The 19,996-nt window shown below is 46.1% G+C and overlaps 2 protein-coding genes across 2 annotated transcripts in view; one reads left to right on the top strand and one right to left on the bottom strand.

Annotated features, from left to right (window-relative positions):
* Positions 1-3,636, bottom strand: part of EIF4B (eukaryotic translation initiation factor 4B) — a 38,830-nt gene extending 35,194 nt beyond the window's left edge. Inside the window, exon 1 of the mRNA XM_066613873.1 lies at positions 3,572-3,636. Within this exon, the coding sequence (XP_066469970.1) occupies positions 3,572-3,584 (13 nt within the window). The 5' untranslated portion in view covers positions 3,585-3,636. The remainder of the gene's footprint in view (positions 1-3,571) is intronic.
* Positions 3,637-3,727: 91 nt separating this feature from the next.
* Positions 3,728-19,996, top strand: part of KRT8 (keratin 8) — a 124,462-nt gene continuing 108,193 nt past the window's right edge. The window contains exon 1 of the mRNA XM_066614598.1: positions 3,728-3,777. The gene's annotated coding sequence lies outside the window, so the exon portion shown is untranslated. The remainder of the gene's footprint in view (positions 3,778-19,996) is intronic.

The raw sequence follows: 19,996 nt of genomic DNA, 5'->3' as shown, positions 1-19,996 counted from the left end.
CTCTTACCTTGGGGAAGCACAACTGCACTGGTGCTGGAAAGTTGGATAAGATTGGGCCCTAAGATTGAGTAGGGCTGCTGAGATCAAATAAAGCGGTTTTTGGGAGCCCAAGTTCTGTAAGAACAGAGTCACCAGTTGGCCATTTCCTTTCCAGAGCACATACAGGGATGTTCTCAGACCTGTTGAGTCTCAGTATCACTTCTTATGAACTGAGAAAATATTCCCTTCCAACACTCTTCTATGGCTGCCTACTACAGGGCAATAGTGGCCGACAATCTTTCAAAGTCAGCCATTATGAATCTTCTCACTGAAGAACCTCTAGGTTCTCTGAGATACAATGTAAAGAGTGCTAATATAGAGCAGGGGTGTCCAAACATTTTGGCAGGAGAGCCATACCATCTCTCTGACACTGTGTTGGGGGCCAGGAAAAGAAAGAAAGAACTAATTTGCATTTCAAATTTAAATAAATTTACATAAATGAATATTAGAGGTGGAACTTATATGAATGAATGAAAGTCTTGCAATAGCTCAAGACCTATAAAAGGCTTTGTACAAAGCAAGGCCAGTCTTTCCTTTGATGCGGCATCATGGACATGAAACAGCAAGTAGAAGAAGGAGCCCTTGTCCCACAGCTCATGTGACTGTTGAACAGTTGGCTGTCACACAGAAAGCACTTGCGTCAGGTCAGCGTGGGCTCCAGCAAGTCTCCGTAGGGCCAGAGGCTTATTGGAGACTGGTGGCTCCCTGTGGGCTGGATTGGGAGACCTCAAGGGTCGCAAGTGGCCCCAAGGCCAGGGTTTGGGCACCCCGATATAGAGCTAGCAAGGGACAATATATGCACTTGCAATGGATGAGCAGTATCTTATGAAACAAGGTAGCAACCTCTATTACCTAGTGATGAAAAAATAAGGTGTCTTACAAAAAGTCAGATCAATGGTCCATTGAATCATCAGCATTATCTAGAAGTGATCTTTCCATACATCTTTTCTGTTATGCAATACAAGGAAACTGGAGATTCTGGGGAATGACTCCAGAGCTTTGCAGGATGTACACACAGGAGAGTTTTCCAATAATGGCAGGACACACTCTGTCCCAGTACTTGCAGCCTCTGCATAGACAGCAATGTGCTACATGTCAGTCAAAATGAGGAAGTAGTGGGCACAGAAAGAGAGGCCTCATTAAATGTCAAAGAAGAACTGCTACAAAGAAAGCATGGCAGGAAACATCCTACAAGCCCAGCCACTAAGCTCAAAGATCAAGCTAAGAAGCAGGAGTAAGGTTGCCATACTGTGGGTGAATCTCATGGCATACAAGGCATAAAATGCCAAAAAGGGGGGGGGCATGCAAAGATGAAACTATGCAGGAGAAAAGGCTGGAAATTAGGCCTGGTCTACACATGCAGAAGAATGATGGCAAACAAGGGAGTGCACAGTCCAGGTTGCAAGCAAGGGTCTTCAACCCCTCCCAAATATATTCCACAATGATTATATGCATCATTCAAAGTAGGATACAAGACTATTATGAAAAGCATTCTAGCCTAGACTTCCTGTGTTATTTTTGTATTAGAAACAACAAGAAAAGTATTAAAATGTACAATCCATCACGTGCCATTTGAAATGGAATAATCTGTTCTACCACCTCCTAGCCCAATCCTATCCAACTTTCCAGCACCGGTGCAACTGCAATGCAGCCCTGAGCAGGGCCTAGGAGAGGGTGGTAAAGGGGGTAATTTGTACCCAGGCCCAGGGTCAAAAGAGGGGCCCAGGAGCCAAAGCAGGGGGCTCAGAAATTTCCTGGAATCTGACACTTTCCTATCTACTCAGATGTTGCCCGTATGAGATGCTGGGGACACTATCATTACTGTAGATAATGGGGACACTACTGATGCCACATGAGTGGGTAGGCCTGGGCTCCAAAGGCTTTTCCAGTTGTCTCTACCCTCCCCTCATCCTCCTCCCTGCCCCTATTCTGCTCACCCATCACCACCCTCCCCTGCTCTATTTCACCCCCACGCTTTGCAAGGGGGCACAAAGGAACTTTGTACCCCCTGATAAAATTCCTCTCAGAGGCCCTGGCCTCCGGCCTAGGATCAAATGTTCCCATACCTTAAGGAGGCCTCTGTGACTGCACCCCCAACACAGGAAGCAGTGCATATCCCATAGGCACAGCAGCACAGGCACTGGAAAATTGGACAGGATTGGGCTGTCCTTTGGCTGAACATGCAGAGCAGCATTACTTCTCAGCATGATGGTGGCCAATGAGGGACAGAGCAGCAATGATCCCACCTTCCCTTCCCCCTTGACACGCTTCACACATGTCCAAACAGAAGGGATAACAGACATAGGGCTGAATCCTATCTAATTTTCCAATGCTGGTGCAACTGTGCCAGTGCGGCATGCTCTGCATCTGGTGGTGGAAGGGCAGTCAGTGGGGCCTTCTGAAAATACAGGAACACGTGTCACGGGGCTGCATTGCTGCTACACTGCAGCTGGAAAGTTGCACAGGACTGGGCCCATATGCAATACCATAAGAGCCCTGCTGGGTCAGGCCATAGGCCCATCTAGTCCAGCTTCCTGTATCTCAGTGGCCCACCAAATGGATGGGGGGAGGGAAAGGAAGAAACTGATGCAGGATGAGAGGGTTGTACAAAGTCACCGACTGAGCTCAGCATGGTCAGGAGAAGATCAGGTTGAGGCACTTCCAGGCTTACAGCCCAATCCTATGCATGTCTACTCAGGTCAGTCCCATTAGAGTCAGTGGGGCCTACTCCCAGGAAAGTAGAATGGGATGGCAGCCTCAGAGCCCAGTCCTATGCCTGTCTACTCAGAGGTCAGTCTCACTGTAGTCAATGGGGCTTACTCCCAGGAAAGTGTGGATGGGATTGGGCTGTCACCCTCCTCCAGTGGGGCTGTTCATTCCACCGGGAGGAAGCAGAGAGAGAGAGAGAGAGAAAGGCAGGCCCCACCTCGTGCCACTCTTGTCCTTCCCCTACCAGGGGAAGGGGCGGGGCAGGCCTGGACGTGCGCAAGGCTCCGCCCAGCCTCTGCCACGCCACGCCACTCCCCCGGCGCAGGCAGTGGGGAGTCAGCAAAAGCTGCACCCACGTGGGTGCCGCCCAGGTTCTCTTCCCCTCCCTCCCCACCTCGCCCGCGTTCTACCACGCGCGATGGCGCTTGCGCACTGAGAGGTAGTCGAACGTTCCATCTGCTGCTGCGGCAGTGGCGGCGGCTACCGCCCCCTTCCTTCTTCCACCCCCCCACCGGCGCGCGCTAGCCAGATAGCCAGCCAGCCGCGCGCTAGCCAACTGCTCTACTTCTGCCCGCCCCCTCCCAGGCGCGCGCCGGGGCTAGAACGGGGAAAGGCCAGCGCTGCGTTCTAAGCCGCGGCGCGCGCGCGCGCCTTGCCCAGGTCTGAGCTGAAGGGCGAGAGAGGCCCCCGGGGCGGCTGCTGGACGGGGGCGGCCGCCCTCCCGGGGGCGCCCCCGTCTACCTCCCGGCTTCGGAACGCGGCCCAGCCGGGCCCGTCCGCCGCTCTGGAGCTGGAGGCCCATGCCCCGCCGAGCACCACTCACCTGAGGCCGCCATGTTGGGAAGAGGGAGAGAAGGCAAAAGGCCCGGATGCGGCCGTCACGTGATTTTCGCCAAGAAGCGCCTCCTCTGGAGGGGGCGGGGCGGCTTTACCGTTGGCAGTCAAAAGGGGGAGGGCGGGTGGAGACTCGCGGGAAGGCGGGGGAGGGGTGAGAAGGTGTTCCTCCTTGCACGCTCTACCAGTCATCAGGTAATTCTGACCTCGATGAGGTGATTTCGTGTGGTCTCAGTGTACGTCTACTCAGAAGTCAGTCCCATAATAGTCAGTGGGGCTTGCTCCCAAGTAAGTGTGGATAGGATGGCAGCCTCAGAGCCCAGTGCTATGCATGTCTACTCAGAAATCAGTCTGACTGTGTTCATTGGGGCTTACTCCCAGGTAAGAGTGGATAGGATGGTAGCCTCAGAGCCCAATCCTTATGTATGGCTACTCAGAAGTAAGTTCCATTACAGTCAATGGGGCTTACTCCCAGGAAAGAGTGTACAGCAGTATTTCTCCACATTTGTCCCCCACTGTCCCACTTCACATGTACTACCAGATGCAGAGGGCACCATCTAGGAGGGGGATCCCAGAGCAGGTGCTCCAACTGCCTCAACAGAGCACATGGGTTCTGTTGACAGCTGGTCAGGTGAAATGTTATCGTTTTGGCATGAAATGCTCTCTTCTTACTGAGTGTACTCAGCCTTATCGATGTTTTATGATGGGCAGTACCAAGGCTGTTATTAAGGTTTGGCCTCCACTATACTACTTAACACAGTCCACCTATTGAAAGTACCATCAGAAGTTACTGGTGGTGACATCCTTGCCAGTGACTTCTGGGTTGAGAGGCCAAATGCAACACAACAAACACCAATAAGAGGTTCTGGATGGACAGGAGGGCTTTTTCCAGCAAGGGCAAGTATGCTTTGGAGCTCAGCCTACAGAGGCGAGCCTCCCACTACTGTTTGTTGTGTCACATTCCTGGTCTCATTGCCAGGGGGCAGGTGTCTAGGGGTGTTGTGAGTACAGCCAGGCACCAAGTTCACTGGTGGTACCCATCCCACTGGTTAAGAAACACATTGGTATTTAGGACTGCAGCCTCATATTTCTTCTCTACATTTAGGCCTGAATTCTTTACATGAGGCAGAACAAGTTGAGGTGATGTGCCTGCCACTGTAGTTGCCTTCATCAGAACATTTTTGAATGCTTTACCCAATTTTTTCCATTTAAAAAACCAACTATGTAGTACTGTATAAATCAGTGATTTTCAATCAGAGTGCTCTGTCACATTGGTGTGCCATTAATGGTCCTCAGGTGTGTCACAGGAGTTTGGTGGAGGCTCATTTATTAGAAGGGCCACTGGGGACGTGAGCCCCCCCTCGCCAGCTGCATGTGTGCCCTGTCAATCGTCAAAAAACTGGTGGTGTTCCTTGAAAATTTTAGCGCCTTGTCAGTGTGCTGTGAGGTGAAACATGTTGAAAATTGCTGATATAAATATATTTATAGTCAGACTCCTTGCTCTGCAGGCGTTATTATAAGAGTGAGTTTTAATAGAGAGTCTGAGATCACAAATTATTCTAAGGAAGGGGTTTTGCCCTCTGGGAACCTGATCTCCTGGGTGGGTGGCAGCAGATCCAAGCTACCAAGGCCTTCCCCCACTAAGCTGTGTGATCAAACCAAGGGAAAGAGTGGGGGATGAGTAGGGGGTGAGCGCTTGGCTCTAGGCACCCCTGCCCTGGATCACTGGGTGGTCACTGGAAAGCCCCATCTTATGATGACATGGTATAAATAATACTGTATAAATTTACAATATAAATAAAATTAATACTGCAATATGAAAGCTATTACAGTTGAGAAAGGACTAGGCCAGAGCATTTTTCCTGATACGCTAGTTTGTTTTTTGTGCAAGGAGCATTTTTCAAAACTTTCAAGAAAAATGATCAAAAATGTGATTTCTAGTCTCACCTGTTGAGACAAAATGGAATGTGGATAGTAGTGGAATCAGAGGTCATCAAATGAAAATACTTGGCAGAGGATTTAGGACAGACGGAAGGCAGTACTTCTGTCACACAGTACATAATTAAATAGGTAGGCTTCATTGCCACAAGATGCGATGATGGTTTTAAAAGGAGATTGGGTAAATTCAGCGTGGACAGTGTATAGAAAGGTCCCTAAGGTCTTTAAATGGCTACATGACAGCTCTGCTGTATTTGTGGGATCAGCAGCAGTATGCCTTTGAATACTCTTGCAGGGAGAAATATCAGATGAGACATGCCTTTATCTGCTGTTATTGGGCTTTGTAGAAGCAGTTAGTGGACTGCTGTGAGAAACAGGATGCTGGCTTAGATGAGTCTTTGGCCTGATCCAGCAGGACTACTCGTGTTCTACAAGACAGCCTTCAAGGCAGCTTCCAAGATTAATTAAAACCTCAACAATAGTAAAACTATCAAATGAGATAGGTGCTATAAAAAAAGTGCTTTAAAAAAGGTGCTATAGATACAGTGGCAATGAACTAAATCAGGGGTGTCCAAACTTTTTGGCAGGAGGGCCACATCATCTCTCTGACACTGTGTTGGGGGCCAGGAAAGAAAAGAATTAATTTACATTTAAAATTTGAATAAATTTACATATATGAATATATTAGAGGTGGAACTTATATGAATGAATGAAGGTCTTGCAATGACTCAAGGCCTATTAAAGGCCTTGCACAAAGCAAGGCCAGTCTTTCCTTGGCTGCTACTGCATCATAGATGTGAAACAGCAAGCAGAGGAGGGAACCTTCGTCCCATAGCTCACACAAGAGGTCAAACAGTTGACTGTCATGCTGAGAGCAGCTACTTTGGGCCAGCACAGGCTCCAGCAAGTCTCCAGAGGGCCAGAGGCTCATTGGAGATGGGGGGGGGGCTTCCCAAGGGCTGGATTGGGAGTCCTTGAGGGCCGCAAGTGGCCCCAGGGCCAGGGTTTGGGCACCCCTGAACTAAATAACAGTTATGTGATGTTAAAAATTACTAGAGAGAACAACTTGATGCTTTGTCTGACATCTACAGCTGTTTAAAAAAAGTCTGGCGACTGTTGAGAAAGAAATTGCACTGCTCAGGTGCTGCTGCAGGGAAAGGTGCCTAGATGATAATAGGTTCATTTCGAAGAAGGGTTCATTAGATAATTTTGGTTTCCAGGCTGCTTCATTCTGATGCATGAATATATCAGGCCTAATAAGGCCTGAAACCAACAAGTTTTTGTTTATGGGCCTTTTGAATCAGAGATAGAATCCAGAGTAGGTTTTGGGTGGAGTCTGGGGTTGGAACCCAACACACACAAAAAATAAACAATCACTTAGTTTAATATACATGCTAACTATACGTTACATAGTTATTTGACGTTATTTACAACACAAAATTACTAAAGAGAGAAAAAGTTGCATGGGTCATTTATTTATGCCTGCTTCTGCATTTTTAGTACATAAACCTTATTCCAATTTTCTGGCACACAGATCTGGTGGGAAATTTTGTTCCAAACTAACAGTATTCTACAGGTGCAGGGAAATTTGATAAAGAACTTCTGTAGGTAGTATTTAGACAATTGAAGAACATACTGCTCCCTCATGTTATAGAAGAGGGGCAAGGGAAGGGAATTTTTAAAGAGGAACCAACAAGGAAGCTTTTGTTTTGAACTTCAAGATATGATGGTTTTGTTATGTTTACAGTGCAATCCTATCTGTGCTAGTGCCAGTGGGTAGCAAACATGCTGCAAAGCATTTTGTATCTGTGCATACGATCATGGTGCTGGCAGGATGGCCTCTGCTGGTGCCAACGGAGGGTCATAGTACACTGGAGCAGGTAAGCTTGGCATGGCCCAGTGGAGGGGCAGGGGGAGGGTGGAACAGGGGCAGGGAGGGGTTAATGGGGAGGGGTTAGATTGGGCCTGGAAGGGGGTGGGAATGACAACAGTGATTACTGCTGTATCCTATCCCACCCCCAGGCCTGAAATCCTGAGGCTTCTTGGACTTGTGCCAGTGGCTTTGCTGGCGCAGGCCTGCATAGTAGCTGCTGGGACTTTTCTGGGGGCAAGGGTGTTCCCTTACTCTTGGGGAGACCTCCAGCTGCCTCTTTTCCCATGCTGGACACAGCAGAGGCCATTCCAGCGCTGCTGCAGTGCAGCCCAGGAAGTTAGTTAGGCTTGGGCCGTTAATTTCATTTTAGTTTTGTTTTCACTGTAAGAAACTTTTTAAAAGTGATTGACTGGGAAAATGGGATATTAATCTCATGAACAAAAACATAGTAGCTGGACTTCCTGTTCCTATATCCACATAGTGGTTCCCAAATGTATTCTGAGTGGTCTACACTCCAGTCCTAGCACATTATGTCTTTTTCTCTTATGCATCACACCTAGGCAGTTCTGTTCTCAGGTGGAGTGACAATCCACCTCGAAAGGGGAGGGGATATTTCTAGTTGTTGACGTGTAGGCTGTAGAAAAATCTACATTAATCAATTTTTGGTGTCCATTTTGTGTTGTCACTATGCAGAACTTATGCCAATAACTTTAATGTAAGTCAAGAGGAAAATTAGTTCCAGAAAGGAATGTAGAGGTCAACCTCCTTTCTGCCTATAGATACTGAAGGTATGTATAGTTTCTTGTTTATATGCAGCAGTGGATGGGAGCAGATAGTAAAAAGAGTTTTGGATAAATGTTGGAGTCTTCAATTTCTTGGCATCTATAGAAAAAATATATCTAAACTTTATTTTTGCCACTTGAGTTTCTCAGTGCTGGATGTGTAAAATGTGAGGGCTTTGCGTGGTCACTTTCTCAACTGTGCTGGAAACCTTTTGTCTTGTAATTTCTTTAGTGTGGGAGCTCGTCATGGTTTTAGTATTTTTGGCATTTGCACTTTGCACATGCTCAATGGCACTCTGTTACTTAGAGGATTGTCAGACATGCAGTTCTTCTCCATAAAGTCTCAGATGGTATGATCTAGGAAAGACTGTACCATGCGCTACTAATGCATTTTATTTTTGAATCAACCCTCCTTTAAATGGTCTCAGAAAGGTTACTTTTCCTACCTTTTTCTTATTTATTTGTAAAGGATTTTCCTGAGTCTCTTGTTTTTAAGGAGCTCAGGATTTTATTATTGCTATTAATCATACTAATATTATTATGCCATCAGTATACATAGTACTTCAGAGAGAAACATAAGCAAAAAGGTGCCCTCTTGAGTAGCTTAGGTTGAAATCCTAACCAACTTTCCAGCACCAAAGTAAGGGCAATGCAACTCTGAGGTAAGGGAACAAACATTACCTTACCTTGAGAAGGCAAGATGCAGCACATGTCCCACTGGCACAGCTATGTCAGTGCTGGAAGGTTGGTTAGGATTGGGCCCTAACAGTCTGACAGCCCAATGCTGCCCTGGTGCTGCGTAGTACAGTGGCACCAAAATGGCTGCTACTGTATCCTGTTGGGTCAGGGCAGCTGCTGGAAGACTCCTTGGGGTAAAGAACATCAGTTCCCTTACCCCGTGTAGAACTCTGGCATCCCCAGTGGATCCACTTGAATGTGCACCAACTGCTGAGCTGGTGTCTTGGGCTCAGCAGCTCAGGATGGGGGATAGAATTCAGTGGCAGCCTCTGCCGCCATGCCCGACCCCCTCCTGGGCCCAATCCGTCCTCTGACCCACCCTCCCTCTGTCCAGTTTCGCTCCCGCCTTCTTCCGCTCTCGCCTCACTCCGTAACGCCTTCCCACCGTCCACCAGGGACACTCACCAGCCGGTTCTTGTCTGCAATGTCCTGTCAGCACAGACACCCAATGCTGAGTGGCATGGGTCTCTCTGCCAGTGCTGTGTGTTTTCTGCCAGTGGTGAAATGTCTTATTGCACCTTTGCAATACCCAGCACTCACAAGAGGGCAGGGAATGGGAGGGAGGCAGATGCAGGGAAAGACTGGAGAAGAATATGAGATTTTTCATTATTACTATTGGATATTACTATTCAAGATGGATGTGGACCTCCCTGCATTACAATCTCTGCGTATGAACTGGAGGTTGTCCATGACTTTGTGTACCTTGGCTCAATGATCTCCGACACTCTTTCTCTCGATACCAAGCTAAACAAACACATCGGTAAAGCAGCTACCGCGTTTTCCAGACTCACAACGAGAGTCTGGTCCAACAAGAAGCTGATGGAACATACCAAGATCCAGGTCTACAGAGCTTGCGTCCTAAGTACACTTCTGTACTGCAGCAAGTCATGGACTCTTCGCTCACAACAGGAGAGGAAACTGAACGCTTTCCATATGCGCTGCCTCCGACACATCCTCGGCATCACCTGGCAGGACAAAGTTCCAAACAACACAGTCCTGGAACAAGCTGGAATCCCTAGCATGTATGCACTGCTAAAACAGAGATGTCTGTGTTGGTTCGGTCATGTTGTGAGAATGGATGATGGCCGGATCCCAAAGGATCTCCTCTATGGAGAACTTGTGCAAGGAAAGCGCCCTACAGGTAGACCACAGCTGCGATACAAGGACATCTGCAAGAGGGATCTGAACGCCTTAGGAGTGGACCTCAACAGGTGGGAAACGCTGGCCTCTGAGCGGCCCGCTTGGAGGCAGGCTGTGCAGCATGGCCTTTCCCAGTTTGAAGAGACACTTGGCCAACAGACTGAGGCAAAGAAGGAAGGCCCATAGCCAGGGAGACAGACCAGGGACAGACTGCACTTGCTCCCAGTGTGGAAGGGATTGTCACTCCCGAATTGGCCTTTTCAGCCACACTAGATGCTGTTCCAGAACCATCATTCAGAGTGCGATACCATAGACTTTCGAGACTGAAGGTTGCCAACTACTATTAATGAGTAGTTATATACTGCTTTTCAACAAAAAATATTTCAAATACTAATAAATGCTTACAAAGGATTGTTACTATTTAGTATGGGGGCTAGAAGGTTGGGGCTAAGGCAGACCGTACTTAGGAATACCTGTTGGGAAAGCAGCCACCATTTTGGCAAGTTTATGGAATCTGCTTGGAATAATGCCAAACCACCTAGACCAGGGGTCTTCAGACTCTGGCTTGGGCACCAGATCTGGCACTTGGGAGGATTTCATCTGGTCCCTGAGGTTTCCCAGCTTTCCAGGGCTAAAAATAACATAAAAGGCACACATCTGGGTATATGCTGCATTCAGCCATTAGAAGTACCAAATGTAATGCAATGTAATGGAAAGAAATTATTCCATTAAATTCAGCACCTCTAGTGGCTGAATGAGGTATATACCAGTGCTGAGAGACATGGAATATAAATATAAATATAACGCTAGTTAAACTTAGAGCAGAAACTGAGACAAAAAAAGTTTGAGATTTGCATTGTAGGTTGTGTGATGCTTTTTCAAAATCCGTTCTCTTTTCCTGTGCAAATCAATTTTTCCCTCTGTTCTCTTCCCACCCTCACCCACTTATCGTATTCAGTCAAACTCTCAGAACATTGTTCCTCCATCTATTTATTTATTTATTTATTTATTTTCTGGCCCTTGACACTGTGTCAGATACACTATATGTCCCTTGTGCCAAAAAGTTTGGGGACCCCTGACTTAGACAAAGATGCTGAGCTGTTCTGAGAGCCCCTTACTGGATTATAATCAAGTGTCACTGTTTGCATTCTGTGTATCTTACTTATGGCAGTGAGAGAGGTTGACTACCTCAAGTTTTCATGAGAAGAGGCTTGGCAAGTTACCTGTGTAATCAACGTGTCATTTTGCCATTCAGCAGGAAGCTGTGGTGAACAATGGGAACACTTGGCATCTCTGATTCCAAGCTGCCTCAAGCAACTCTATCTGGAACGTTGCTGGTGTAAACTGCTTTCCCCAAGTCCACCTATTAAATATCCTGGCTTCTCTTAACCAGAGAATGCTACTTGTTTATCCATCCAGATATTTATATCCCACCAGTCCTAAGAGGACCCCAAGGCAGTTTACAATATTTTAAGAAATGATGCAATAATAAAACTTTTCAGGCCAGTGCTGGTCTCCATAGGAACTGAATTATAAGCTCCCTTTAGCCTGGGAACATCTCCTTTGCAAGGGCACACACAGATGGGCAGGAGGTCTGGTCTAGAGGATAGAGCCTCCGTCAGCCCAAAGATAACATCAGAAGGTCGCCAGTTCGATGACACTGACAGCTCCCTGAACAGCTGAGAATGGCGAGACCTTGAAGCAACTGACAAGCCGAGCTGAGTGATTCCACCTGCTCTTGGTGTGAGCAAGAAGCATCTTGGCTGCCCTCCATGTGAGAGATGGAGCTGCTTGTCAGCCTGCATGGGAGAACCGGAGGCCAGAAGTGAGATCAAACCAGGAAGATCCATTCTGAAATGTTGTCGGTTCTTGAAAGAGAGAACCATTTATGATTGTAAAAATCCCCTTGAGGGATTTAGAAACGCCTGCCTATGTAAACCGCCTTGAATAAAGTCATAGGAGTAATCCGATGACCAGAAAGGCGGTATATAAATACCTTGTTGTTGTTGATGATGATGATGATGATGATAATATCATCTTAAAGAAAAGAGCTGCTCTGGCTTGGGAATGTCTAGAAGATGCAGAAGAGTCATGTTCCAAAGAATATGCTGTATGGTGAGGCTGCCAAGAGACATAATGGCTGCCTGAAGTTCCAATGTAAGGATATTTGTAAACTGCAATCAGCATGTCATTTTGACATTGAGTGGGAAGCTGTGCCAAACAATAGGAATACAATCACACTCCCTTGGCACACACCAGTGCATCAGGAAGTGGCTCTTTGGTCTCCAAAATATGTATGAGATGAAAAAGCAGAGTGTCAGCTGTGCTCTGCCCATGATAACAGAACACCACTATTAGGTCCAATATTTAAGTAGAGGTGGGAGAAAACAGTGATAACAAAATAAAAACACATAACACCACTTTCTGCACTTCTCATTTTTGTTTAAAAGAAAAATGAGATGAAATCTCATTTGCCTGAAATCTGCAAAAAAGCTTGTTTTATTGGATTTTTATTTAATGGGGGGGGGGGGGGTTTCATGGGTAATGACTGGGGCCCCAATCCTATTCAGTTTGTGCCAACTCACAGCTGGTGCACACTGTTGCAAATGTGCCATAAGGCACATTTGTGGTCCCTAGCACTGATGGTAGCCCAGCACTGGCTGGCCCTGGGCTAGTGCCAGTGGAGCGCTGGAGCTCCACTGCTCAGCAGTCACATGGACTGCTGGGCAGTGGAGAGGTAGTTGGGGGGAGGTGGGGAGGAGGCGTGCTGAGGGGAGAAGGTGGGCGGGAGGGAGGTGGGACTGGTGGAGGTTTGCTCCACTGGATCCTGAGCCTCCTTGGCTGTCTACCTGACATAGAGGCTCTAAATTCTACACCAACCCTCAGGTTTTCATAGAATTGAGTGGCCCCATTGCAGGTCTACTTGCTTTACCCTGGGGAAGGGGACAAAAGTCCCCTTCTTCCATGGAGGCAGTGGCAGCTGCCTGGGGTCTGTTGGATGCAGCGACAACCATTTTCTGCGCTGCTGCAGCCCTGCATGCTGGGCAGCTCGGGATTGGGCTGTGGGTTTGCATCTGCTGACATCTTGCCATCACCTACCTAGTACACTTTTGAAGTGATTATAATTTATAATAATTTATTTATTTAATTAATAATAATAATAATGAATTTGGAATAAAAATACACAATACCACTTTCTGCACTTCAATGGAATATACCGAAATCTGCGAAAAAATAAAATGGTTTTCTCTCACCTCTACATATAAGGTTTGCTTGTATAGCTCCTAGAGGAAATGCTGTTCAATCTAGAAATATCAGGAGGTTATTTCCCACTGTGTCTCCAAAGAACTATTCATAAAGTATATTAAGCATCAAGGAAGTGGTATCACATTTGTAAAAAAGGATTGACCCATGGTTAAAATGAGGCAAAGTCTGACTTGGTGGTATGGGTGCGTTCTAAAATTAATTTAAAATGGTGATAGTGCACCTATGCTTTGATTTACTTCTTTAGCAGAAGCACTCATGTAGATTTAAGAGAGGGAAACAGTTGGCAAGCAACAACTGGACTACCCTGCCTGCCGTGATATTGCTGTACCTGAACACACATAGTCCTGAGCCACTAAGAAGAAACAGGAGGAGGAACGGCAAAGTGATTCTTCTGAAATAAATCCTTCCCTCTACTTGTAGGGCAGAATATTTTAGAAGTTATACTGAATTTGGTCTTGCAGTACTTCAGCACAATGCCAGGATTGTTTTTATTATTGGAAAAGTTTCTAGTATATGAGGAAAGTATTTCCGCCACTGTGTACTGTACTTGTGTAGAGACCATAAGGGTTTATTGCAGTGCTTGAGTTTCATGTGACACAAGAGGGCAGCAGTAAGTTGCTTTTCTTGTCTGACTTGTCCTTGCCATTTTTATAGCATTTTTTAAGAGCAAGTTGGAGTTATATTTGTACCTCACTGTCTCTCCTCACTGATCCCTACACATCCAAACCTTTTCCTATATAGATGTCAAGTACATGTCTTTGGTATGCTGAAATTTATCAGTGTTCAGTCATCTTTGAGCCCTTCATGAGACATTTTGTGACCCCACCTGTTATTAACCATATTATTGTCCTTTCTCCCTCCCCTTCAATTTTTTTTCTGTTTTTAACAGACAGTAATTCAATAGCTGTATCCTTGCACAAGCCAGAAATTCACATGGAACACACAACATGTTTGGACTGGGCTATTAAAGAAACAAGGGTTCTGTCAGGAAAATGAATGTAACAAGTTTAGAATTTTGGGAGTGTTTTTATAGCTGGGTTTGATGCCTGATCTTGTCTGATCTTGGAAGCTAAGCAGGGTCAGGCCTGGTTAGTACTTGGATGGGAGACCGCCTGGGAATACCGGGTGCTGTAGGCTTATACCATAGTCTTTCGAGACTGAAGGTTGCCAACCATTTTTTTTAGGCCATGCAGACCAGATTTTGTAGGGATTTTGTAGGGATGTTCCCTGACAGATGTTCCCCTGTCATCTGTAGGGATGTTCCCTGTAGGGAGGTCCTCAGAGTTTAGAGAGTCATTGCTACAAGGAAAGTGTTAAGTGAGCAAGCAATGTAGAAGGTTTACTATTTCCTTCTTGGGATTCCTACATCATAATCACTTCACAGCTCAGCAGCTGTGAGCAACTGATGGTGGTGCTTGGAGAGCCCAATTATGCAGGCTGGATAAAGAGCTTCCACAGCAGTATCCGGCCTGTGGGCTGCAAAGCACTCTGACTGGCAGCCCAAAGCTGCATAGGACCGGGTTGCATGAGTATTAAACTTGACCTGGGGAGTTCTCAATTCAAATTTTTGATCAGCTATGACACTTGGGCTGCAATGCTAACCCACTTTCCAGCACTGACATAAGGGCAATGCAAGTCCAAGGTAAGGAAACAAACATTGCCTTACCTTGAGGAGGCCTCCATGACTGCCTCCCAACTGCAGGATGCAGCACATGCCCCACTGGCACAGCTATGCCAGTGTTGGAAAGTGGGTTACGATTGTGCCGTTAGTGTGGGACCTTGCGCTACCCATATTCTCAGCCTGGATTGTAGTGGTTCTGGAGTTGGACTTAGACCTGGAAGATTCAAATTCCTCCTCAGCTGTTAAGCTTCCTGAGTGACCTTCGGCCAGTCACTATCTCTTAGCCTAACCTATTTCACAGGGTTGTTGTGAAGACAAAAGGAGAGAAGAAACTGTATACACCACCCTGAGCTCCTTGGAGGAAGGAGGTCTAAAGATATGATCTACCTCACAGAGCTGTTGTGAGAACAGGCTGACCTTAATGTAGCTGCCCTGAATTCCATACAGTGAGGGCAGGATACAAACTGTAATCATAGCCATGCAGATCTTTTCCCCCAGGTCACTTTTGTTCTGTCATCCACAGCCAAAAAAAAAAAAAAAAAAAAAAAAAGGAGAAGGAAGCAAAGGGCATACTAGTGCTGTATTATGGTTGTTTGGCTTTTGTTTTTGTGAAAACAGAACAGAAGGCATGGGTGGGCCAGGGTGTGTGTGGAAAAACAAAGGGATTGAGTTAGTACAGCTTCTGGGAGTAATAAATGCCTGCTCCTCCTTTCTGGAATTTGTCCTTCTGGGATAGAGGCGTGTTATTCAGGCTTGTATCTCAGTGGACTTTTGGTAGGCTATGATTTTAAAACTCCTTAGAACACCAGAATTACTGTAGCTACAAAACCCAGCTAGTATAAAAAGGGCTGTTGACATGCATATCTTTGATTACAACCCTGCTCAGTTGATGAGCACAGACTCAGTCCACAAAAGAGGTTTATCCCACCATAAGGTCAGCTCATTCTTGAGCTAGTGTAGTATGGATTTTGCCAAGTCCAGAGATTTGGCAATAATGGTAGATAGAAAGGCAATCTTGTGCCTTTTTTCTTCCAGCTGGTTTCCCTTCAGAGGTCAGAGTTTAGCTAAGGAGACGAGCATGAGAGGGCAGACTGCAGTGAGAAAAGCCATGAATGCAGAAGGATTCAGTATCTTTCACCCACACACTTATTTTTGCTGCAACAATCAGCCCCCAGGGTACATAATGGGGACACCTGGGCTTAACAAAATGGGTCTCCTGCTGTTGCACGTAATTTTCTGGCTGAAAAATCACAAGGAAGGACATTCCACAATTGCAGGCCAGCCCTTGAGACTGTCTGCTCTTTTTCTGTTACAGGCACTGTGAATCATAAATCTCCCCTGCCATAGTGCACCTGTCCCTTTTTTTTTTTTAAAAGCTAGTTATTGCTATGTTGAGAAATGCTGTTTGATGCTACTCAAACCAGATGTTTGAAATTGCAAAGTGGGCTAGGAGCAAAATGTAAAGAATACTTGCTGAGAATTAATCAGCATAGCCTAGTGGGCTCTTTCCTGGATCCCCAAGGCCTTTCTTTTGAAAAAGCCTTTCCCCCCTTTTTCCTACAACTACTTGTGAATCCTCTGGTTAGTTGCACTAGCTGAAGCAGAAGTCTGGATGGGCCAGACATGGTAGGGGTGAGGTACACAGACTGTGTCCTACTATATTCTTTGACTTTAAGTGTCATTCTAATCTCCAGACTATGCCCAAAGAGTTTATTGTTGACCTGCTGATGATTCCTGGAATCAGTGAAGAGATGCGAAACTTTATCCAATGATTGTTATTTGTATCTCCACTAAGATAGCTTTGTTTTCCTTTATTCCTTGGCACACCTAACAGCAGCTCTGTCCTCCCTCAAATATGCAAAACTAGGAAGGGAGATTCCAAGAAGACTTGATTGACATTACCTGATTGTCATTAGGGGCAGCCCCCTATAAGAACTCACCACTGATGTTCCTGGAAGAAGGGGGGCAAAATGCTGAGTTTCTTCAGGTGCTGGGACAACCTTGTAAAGCCACAAAAGTAAAGCAGAGGCATCTCCTCTACTTTACTCTCACCTTCCTAAATGGCTCAGAAGCCTAGGAGAGGGGCTGCTTTACAAGGCCCTCCCTGTGCCTGAAGAAAGCATTTTGCCCCCCTTCAGGAACTCCAGTGCTCCCCACACAATCTTTATTTCTTTTATAGTATAGAGATGCATACATGAAATCACACATTTTATACTGGTTCCTCTTCCCTCTTTGCTATATAACAAAAAGCAAAGGTGGCCCATTAGGAGACTCTGCATACAAGCTCAAAAGCCAAAAAACACCCCATTAAGAGATAACTCCTCAGGGTGTGGATAGAGCAGCACCATCCTCAGATTGCACTTCCAGTTTAACACCATTGTTTCCTGATAATTTTGTTTTTTGATGTACTGTATTTCTGTGCCACCCTCTCAGTTTACAAAACTCCCAGAGCAGCTAACAGCCTCCTTGAGAAGGACATTTTACCTGAGGAAAAGGTTCTTGCTCCCACCTGATTTTGGAACACAAAGAACTGGGAAGAGGGCCTCTGATTATTATCATAACACCTAGGCAGGCTCATGTAGGGTACCCAGGTCCCTAGTCATTTAGGACTTTAAAGATATGTACCAGTTCTTTGAATTGTGCCTGGAAATGGACAGGCAACCAGAACTGGCAAGATATGTTCCCTTTGGCCAGTACCACTTACAGAAATAAGTTCTATTGAGTTTAATGGGACTTATTCCCAGGTAAATCTGTACCCCACTTTCTTGTGAGTAAGCCCCATTGAACAAAATAGGATTTACTTCTGAGTAGACCTGGTTAGGATTGTGCCCATAGCAATTTAGCAGCTGGATTATGAGGAACACATGGCCAGCAGTATTAAGGGGAATAATAAAAGCTTCTTCAAATATGTTAGAAGCAGGAAACCCGCCAGAGAAAAGGTTGTCCTCTGGATGGTGAGGGAGGGAAAGGGGAAATAAAAGGAGACTTAGAGATGGCAGAGAAATTGAATGAGTTCTTTGCATCTGTCTTCACGGCAAAAGACCTCGGGCAGATACCGCTGCCCGAACGGCCCCTCCTGACCAAGGAATTAAGTCAGATAGAGGTTAAAATAGAAGATGTTTCAGACCTCATTGATAAATTAAAGATCAATAAGTCACCGGGCCCTGATGGCATCCACCTAAAAGTTATTAAGGAATTGAAGAATGAAGTTGCAGATCTCTTGACTAAAATATGCAACTTGTCCCCCAAAACAGCCATGGTGCCAAAGGATTGGAGGATAGCAAATGTCATGCCGATCTTTAAAAAGGGAAAGGGGGCGACCTGGGAAACTATAGGCCAGTCAGCCTAACATCTATACTGGGTAAGATGGTGGAATACCTCATCAAAGATAGGATCTCAAAACACATAGACGAACAGGCCTTGCTGAGGGAGAATCAGCATGGCTTCTGTAAGGGTAAGTCTTGCCTCACAAACCTTTTAGAATTCTTTGAAAAGGTCAACAGGCATGTGGATGCGGGAGAACCCTTGGACATTATATATCTGGACTTTCAGAAGGCATTCAACACAGTCCCTCACCAAAGGCTACTGAACTCCACAGTCAGGGAATTAGAGGGCTGGTCCTCTCCTGGATTGAGACCTGGTTGAAGACCTGGAAACAGAGAGTGGGAGTCAATGGGCAATTTTCACAATGGAGAGAGGTGAAAAGCGGTGTGCCCCAAGGATCTGTCCTGGGACCTGTGCTCTTCAACCTCTTCATAAATGACCTGGAGACAGGGTTGAGCAGTGAGGTGGCTAAGTTTGCAGACGATACCAAACTTTTCCAAGTGGTGAAGACCAGAAGTGATTGTGAGGAGCTCCAGAAGGATCTCTCCAAATTGGCAGAATGGGCAGCAAAATGGCAGATGCGTTTCAATGTCAGTAAGTGTAAAGTCATGCACATTGGGGCAAAAAATCAAAACTTCACATATAGGCTGATGGGTTCTGAGCTATCTGTGACAGATCAGGAGAGAGATCTTGGGGTGGTGGTGGACAGCTCGATGAAAGTGTCAACCCAATGTGTGGCAGCAGTAAAGAAGGCTAATTCTATGCTTGGGATCATTAGAAAAGGTATTGAGAACAAAACAGCTAATATTATAATGCCGTTGTACAAATCAATGGTAAGGCCACACCTGGAGTATTGTGTCCAGTTCTGGTTGCCGCATCTCAAAAAAGATATAGTGGAAATGGAAAAGGTGCAAAAGAGGGCAACTAAGATGATTGCTGGGTTGGGGCACCTTCCTTAAGAGGAAAGGCTACAGCGTTTGGGACTCTTCAGCCTAGAAAAGAGGCGCCTGAGGGGGGACATGATTGAGACATACAAAATTATGCATGGGAAGGATAAAGTGGATAGAGAGATGCTCTTTACACTCTCACATAACACCAGAACCAGGGGATATCCACTAAAATTGAGTGTTGGGAGAGTTCGGACAGACAAAAGAAAATATTTCTTTACTCAGCGTGTGGTTGGTCTGTGGGACTCCTTGCCACAGGATGTGGTGATGGCATCTGGCCTGGATGCCTTTAAAAGGAGATTGGACAAGTTTCTGGAGGAAAAATCCATGACGGGTTACAAGCTATGATGTATATGTGCAACCTCCTGATTTTAGAAATGGGCTATGTCAGATGCAAGGGAGGGCACCAGGATGAGGTCTCTTGTTAGCTGGTGTGCTCCCTGGGGCATTTGGTGGGGCCGCTGTGAGATACAGGAAGCTGAACTAGATGGGCCTATGGCCTGATCCAGTGGGGCTGTTCTTATGTTCTTGTGGATTAAAATCCAGCAGTGATGTGCAGGACATTCCAGTGGCTTATCAGAGAATGGATAATAGTAGCTAAATTATCTCTGTGGTACATTGTGGTACATCAGCTTACTCAAATGAAAGGTGCTTTGTGGCACAGGTGCTGCTTGAACCTCGGATGACAGAACTGGATCAGCACCTGCAGACTGAGAACCTAATCTTTCAGATGGTGTTCAGCAGCATCTACAACAGATTGCACTCTTCCTCCATGCTCAGGTGA

This window comes from Tiliqua scincoides, chromosome 2 (assembly GCF_035046505.1).
Source record: "Tiliqua scincoides isolate rTilSci1 chromosome 2, rTilSci1.hap2, whole genome shotgun sequence".
In the NCBI taxonomy this organism is placed as follows: Eukaryota; Metazoa; Chordata; class Lepidosauria; order Squamata; family Scincidae; genus Tiliqua; species Tiliqua scincoides.
This window is presented reverse-complemented; position numbering and strand designations above follow the sequence as displayed.